The sequence below is a fragment of the Opisthorchis viverrini genome (genome assembly GCF_000715545.1).
Source record: "Opisthorchis viverrini unplaced genomic scaffold opera_v5_144, whole genome shotgun sequence".
Taxonomy (NCBI): domain Eukaryota; kingdom Metazoa; phylum Platyhelminthes; class Trematoda; order Opisthorchiida; family Opisthorchiidae; genus Opisthorchis; species Opisthorchis viverrini.
The window spans coordinates 1252215-1259266 of NW_008751800.1; the positions used below are offsets into that span (position 1 = coordinate 1252215).

General features: G+C 44.0%; 1 protein-coding gene across 1 annotated transcript in view; it reads right to left on the reverse strand.

Annotated features, from left to right (window-relative positions):
* Positions 1–1816: 1816 nt before the first annotated feature.
* T265_06737 (hypothetical protein) overlaps positions 1817–7052 on the reverse strand; it is a gene marked incomplete at both ends in the record, with an annotated part of 15623 nt that continues 10387 nt past the window's right edge. Inside the window, one exon of the mRNA XM_009172074.1 lies at positions 1817–2457. Within this exon, the coding sequence (XP_009170338.1) occupies positions 2026–2457 (432 nt within the window). The remainder of the gene's footprint in view (positions 2458–7052) is intronic.

The window sequence follows — 7052 nt, forward strand, 5'->3', positions numbered from 1 at the left end:
CATAGATATAAACGGTGGAGTACAATCAGGAAGTGGTAGCTACCAGTTCACATGGGAGGGATATTGTTGGCTTAGTTCGTAACGACGTCCATTGGGTTTGTCTGTGTTACTGAAACTCGGCAGGCTACAATCACACTTCTTTCCATTGTCTGCTTCTCATAGTTGACTGCTCCTTTTGACCGTACACGTCAATATCAGACTCACCATAACTTCAGATCCATATTCCCCATGAAACACTAGGGACACTTGCAGGGCACGGTGGTGCTCATCTTGTTGACTGTCCGAACAGTTTTCAGCAAACTTCTGAGTAATTTCCTTTATGAAAATATACTGCGATATCTGGAATATCGTGTCCACTGAAACATGAGGTGGCCTGCGTTCAGCACATTAAGTCGAATGATACCACAAAGGAGAGATTCATTTCAGTCTCTCGTGAAAACCCATCTGATTTGCAAATCGGTGCATTTCTCGAAAACCTTTCCTATTCGATGCTTCTTCAATGTACATTGAGTTGGATAGGTGAGGCCCCTTGGATGACTGTTGCTGATCTGCATGTTTCCCTAAACAAACGTGAGGATATCCAGCTCTGAATTATTTTATACCTTGCTTAAACTGGCAGGTTACTGAACGAAGCCTAATGCTTCTAGTGATCCTATGGACAATCACGTGCATGTTACGGCAATTCACCAACATACCAACTCAACATATATGTTCGCAGCATTAGCAAATGCGATGTTCTATGTCGATGCATTAAAATGCGGTCTACTCCAAGCTTTGATAATCTGAAAATCTGACCGCGATTGTTTGGCGCGGAGTAATCCACACTGTTGGATACTTTCTGTATTCAAGAAGCTCATTTAGAATGACGCACAAGACCCCCAACTAAACGGGCCTGCAAGATGAGTATTTTTGAATGCTGAATATAGTAGCAGTATTGTGTTGAATGCAATGCACAGAAGACGCCACCATCCGCGTACATCTACCTGACTAGCAGGAGCGATGTTTTGTCGTCCGGACTGCGAGCTCACCAACTCGTCGCTTTTAAGTTCAGAAACCACATTTGGATTAAATACTATCAGAGTTCCCTCGCCATATTCGGATGTGCACGGCAGTTGCACGCAAGCCAAACTGGACTTGCAGGACCAGAATGACGTCATATCGAAATTTATGGAATCCAGGACGCACTTTTCCAACGTGATTTTCTAGCTTCCCGGTGAAGTTGCTGTCCGTTCTCGACCTTATTCATAAGTTTATTCGCCCACTGCAAAACAGTTAGTTCTACATCCACACTTTGAGGCCTTATCTGATTTTTGTGTGGAAAAAAGCACAAAATGCCTTGGAGCCTGGTAGCAGCCGTGGTATGGATGAAGCCGTCATTTTGAAATCCATTCATCAACAGGTTGGGTTCAAGTTTCAAAATGTTGTATTGAAGTGGTGCTGAGGACTAAACAAGGACGAACCGATGGCGAACAGCCGGTTAAGTTAGATCCATCCAATTTCACCGCTTACGGAATAACTACTTGGAAATCCTGAATATCGGCTCAACCGATCTATGAAACAGAATTTCGCCACACATCCAGCCGAATTGATCGGACGAGGAACTCATTCTAGGGTAGCATGTATCTCACGCACGTTTAAAAAATACATGAGTAAAATTGCACTGGCTGAGCTGGTTGCCCTGCTATCAGTGTCTCTGGTATGAACCGCAAAATCTCACCTTTCCCTAGTCCAAGCATGATTATTTATCTTGCATAGTACTAGTGTCACGAATACTGGCTTCGCTGAAACCATTTTGAGTGTATCCAATAATTTCATTCACACTGCAAAAACTTAGATATAGTGGGACACAAAGAAATGCAAAATGAATAAGACAATAGCGAATAAGTTTTAAGACGAGCTTTTAGAATCTAGTTCTTGCAGGAACAAATATTCGAGGTTAACGAGCGTGGAAAAAACTGATAGAAAGTACAGAAGGAAGATAAATCAGGAGGCTGAATATGTGGATAGAATGAGAGAATGTGCATGCTAGCGGCATCCAGTGGAATGTCTTCCAGCCGAGAGAATGATTCCCAATACGTCCCGGTATCTTGGTCGCACAGAACAGTTCAACAACTCTTTTGCATCATCCACCGTCATTGTGTATTCAACTCCATTGATTTGTCGAACCACTGTCGCTACAAGTCGTGCCATTGGACGTCGTGCGTCAAGCAACGAATTCAACTTCTGGACGAACAAATCCGGTTTCCCGGATTCTTGTTCATACACTACTTCAATTGTTCTGTATTCGATTGGACAATATACTGCCCGGGGATCTCCTGGATGAATCAGATTGACCTGGCAACCACAACTTGCTTCCAGCCGCAGCAGTTGCCGTGATCTGCTGTATGAGGTAAACAGGTGATCACCGGACTGTGGGACGTAGAAATACTGTCTCGATATGTAACCAATTTTCATTCGCTGGAATGAGAAATAAATTGGAGTAGAACAATTAGGTATCTATTGTTGAACCCGTTTGGGCAAGCCCATCTCGGAGCATTCTCTGTCGTGAAAAACCAACAACATTCCAAACCAGGAGATCACCTCATCCGACAGAAAAAATTCCTTGTAAACCCGACTTGGTACGAACAATAAAACTTCCCTTCTGAGAGGCGAACAACCCCGGGAAATTACAGATTATTCGCATTCGCCCATTGTTAAATGAAAACATTCATTTTGTGATTGAGTTCACTCACAAATTCACTCACAACCGAGTCACTTTACCACAAGCTCACTTGGCTTGTGGCCGTTCACATCGCGGACACGAGTGGAAGCTTTTGTGTGATTGGTGAGTGACCCGAGCAAACGGAGCAGTCTGTCCACCAGGTCGTGTGAACTTTCTGAGCATCTGTCGAATAGCATTTAAGATAGAGTAGTAGGCGCTAACTAATTGGTATTTGTCGTCTGGTTCTGTAAGACTTTCAGCCACTGGGGATATGCTACAATGGATAGGGTAGATTTTAGACTTCAGAACTCCTAGAAGACCGTAAGTTTGTCTTCAGAATGTTTGGTAACGCAATTTACCACAATCCTCCTAAGCGTTTATTGACGAGATGATACGAGCTTTCAAAACTATTGCACGAATACATTACAGTACTTGAATATACAAACAGGTTTGCGGATCATGGAAATCTTTAGGGATCCAACGTACGCGTCTGTGTTCAGCTCCCGACTGGGGTTTTACGAGTCAATCGGGTCAACTATAGCGCTGAAAGTGCGCACCATAAAAATCTGATCTATCGGCGGTAGTTGGTTTAGCGTTATTGGCGAAAGTTTATAGATTGGAACATCAATGCTCTTAGATCTGGCTTAGTATCTGTTGCTCATCGTTTTGAGTCCAAAAGGTGACCAACCCTATAGAGCACTTCTGCGGTAAGCTGGAGGCTGCAGACCGGAGTCTTGTCTTTTCGTTCGTATCATATTTTCTCCTCAAGCACAATGACACGACTCTCCGTTTCTTCTATCACAGTTCAACGCCTTCTGGATATGTAGGCGCCCACTGCGGATTAAACACAAGCACTGCCTAATCGTGCTGACAGGCGTCAGTTAGCAAATCGTATGAACAAGGACGTAGGACTCGAGTGTATATTTGGATATACAGCAAACTGTACGGGAGCCGAGCTAGTGTAGTATTCATGCGGTAAGGCAAGGTTTGCGCGTATATATTCCCCTGTTTGCGCTACTCGTATTTGGTTCCCAATCAAGCAGAATGTAGACATAAGACTATTGAATCTGAAGAGTTGGCCCAAGTTTTGAGTGTGATCAATATGTAGGAATCCAGCTAGGCCCCCTTGCGAAATGGTATCCCGTGACTGGGAATCTATCTCTAAAGCGCTCATCCAGGGGACGACTAACAGTCGTCTCTTCGGGAAAGGGTTAGAGTCAGTGAGAGTTGAATTGGGGTTCCTGCATCAGCCAAGAAAACCGACTCTGGATTACAAAAGTGCATGGTTTAGACAGCCTGTCACCTTGTGGGACGCTGGGAATTATTTTCTCATAGACCGATGTTATTCAACCGGTAGTTGATAGTAGAAACAGAAGTAAGACAGCAACGGATACAATCAGTGCTATGAACGGAGCGATTCATGAACAGTAGAAGTAACATGTTAACGTGCTAAAGTAAAGCACTTTGATAGAAACCAGAAGAGGAAAAGTTAGGTGACAGTGATTTCTGTAGGTCTATAGTGAGTAAGTAACCGGTGAAACAAATTCGCGGATTCAGACGATTGGGCACAGTACAGGAGGTTAAGTGTTAAAAAAACTGTCAGTATTTTCGGAGGATTAATTTGAGGATATGGAAGAAGGCGAAAATGATTTGGAAGGCTGGGCCTCAAGTGGGCTCAGCACACCCACGGACGTTTACCAAGATCATGAAGAAACAGAACGTGCAAGAGAAGCAAATCACCTGCACAATTAAACTAATTTGATACTGCGTCAATAGGCTATCATTTAACACGCGGTACGGGGGCTTTTAAAAATTATTATCCTTTGGAAGACCAAATCTGTGTCCCATTCCTGAGGGCCAGGTTAACTCTCAATCTCGGTCGGCTTGTTACAAGACGGATAGTCGAAATCCGATGCAGTAATTACGAAATTGCATTTACGGGCGTTAAGATTTGTAAATCTTAGCATCTGCCACTAGTAGTCAATCAAATGTCAATCTGGATCGGGAAGTTGACTTGCCCCAAGTAAAGACGCTGCGAAAAAGCCGGCAAAAATCATCGCTCTGTGAACTAGCCAAAATGAATTGAGTAGGACAACAGGTATCTATTAAGTAGACACAATGCACATTCAGGCAGAAGTTCATTTAACAGACAAAGTTTATTGCGCTGACCTCTGAATACGTACCGGCGCTGCCAGGAGAGCCTAAAATATAGTCAAGCGAAACCACTCTCCCACTTTCTTAAGGTGAGATCACACAGCCTATGTCAGACGATTCGATTTCTTTTTTGGCTTAGAATTATAGTTTGGAACAGTTACACGTATCAATGTGGTGATCAAGAAACTGGAATACTGGAAATTCAAACCGGTTGTGTTCACGATGAAGGAACGCATGAAACAGTGTTGCTCGTTCATAGAAAGTGAACCGAGACATTCAACTGACGACTAGGGATGACTTCAGATCAACTGACTTTACTTTGGAAGGATCGCTTTAATTCCTTCCAAGATTATATCCTCCTCCTTCCAAATAAAACAGTCCTCGGCTCAGTGGTGACTAAAATGGTAGTACGCGATACAGGTTATGTAGAGGTATGATCTCAACGGAAACTAAATAGTCTAGTGTTCCTTATTATAACGAACATCTTTATTTGTTCTGAAGATTTTCATCCGTTGGTTTTAACTCATATAAATACTTGACAAGCCCGTCCCCTCTTTAAATGCTGTTTATGGTTGAGCGCTAACCATTTACATGAAGCAGGTCTCACCCAATGGAGAAGGAATTGATTCAGATATTCCTTACAGGTAAATTTCCACAGATCATTTTGTTGGTCTTTGTATATCTATCGCTGAGGACAGACCGTATCACTAGAATTGTCAACTTTTAATACTTCACCGCCCTCTCAACAGAGAGCGCAGAATATTTAGAGGTTTCTCACATTCTCTAGAATCTTACCAAAAGACTGTGTTTGGTTGGCACTGCTATTCACTAATGCCAAATAAGTCATTTGGAATTTTTGTAGAGTTAGTGGTTTCGATTGAAAATATCATTTGCTTAGAATGGTTTTTTACTAGTATGCTATTTTTTATTTGAGGAGGCGTAATCTAAACAAATACTCCAAGAAGCACAACCGTTTATGGGTCTGGGGTGAAATATAGGAAAATTGTCTGCTCAAGTTTCCACTCGCGTGACATGTTACTGAATACGTACACAGTACGAACACATTCACGAAAGCTCAACGTCATAACGAAATGTACTGACGAACCGAATGCATTCAAACAGTAAACTGGGTAAATTTTACTCTACCGATGTCCTAGGTAAACGGGGCATGGGCTTCCAATACAACTCGACGAGACGACGTCCGCTCGCGACCAGTGTTCTTCACAAAAACAATTTTAAACCCGGCAAGTAAGTGAAACACAGTAGTCACATCGTACATCTCATCCTGGTTTTGTAGGTTTCATCTCCAGACGAATGAACAAGGCGAATAACCTCCGCTGCAGTTAAACATAAGATTCCAAAAATGCTGGTTCTACTTTTTCCAAGCAGGAATAACCTTTTTTTGGCAATAGTACGATTTGAAATGGGTGCTGTTCAGTCTCCGTCACGAAGAGACTGGACCTTACCGTGGTGTGACGGTTTGCGCACCTCAGCGATCCATTGAGCTATACTGGAGAGTGTCCCGCGACACTCACAGAGTCTCTCATACCAGGTTGGTCAATGGTTAGAGGTCTGACGAACACAGTCTCCTGGCCCTCCAGGTTGGGGGTTGGAACATGTGGCGACTTGTTCCGTAGAAATGGTAATGCATTTGCATTTCCCGCCAAACACCGCTGCCTTGCGGTTAGGCTTTTGAGCCAAAGGCTTTGGTTGAGGACCCTAATTGTCCTCCTGTCTAGGTGTGGGCGCCCTGGCAGTATCCCAGCCCTCGTACAACCATGACCTACACAACTAACAATATTCTCATGCCACATCGGCCGTCGCGTGGTGCCATCAGCCGGGTCGCCTTACTTGCTGCATACAGCAGGGCGGGTAAGCGAAAACAGGCTACTGCTGACGCCTCCCTTCTTTCTCCTTCACATACTTTTTCTTCCCCCTCTCCCCACCCCATTAATAACTCTCCCCTTGTAGGCCCAGCACTTAGGACTGATGACTCCGTTCGTCATGCATCGGTTTTGCGTGCAGCGTCTGCTCGTCACATGGCGCCGACATCTTCAGGAATCTCCAGATCAGTCCTGAAGCCTCGACGCCCCCTCAATCTGGCCGCGTTCAATGTTCGCACTCTGAAGCAAGCAGAACAACAAGCTGCTCTTGCACTCACACTGGACTCGCTTGGCACTGATGTGTGCTGTGTCTC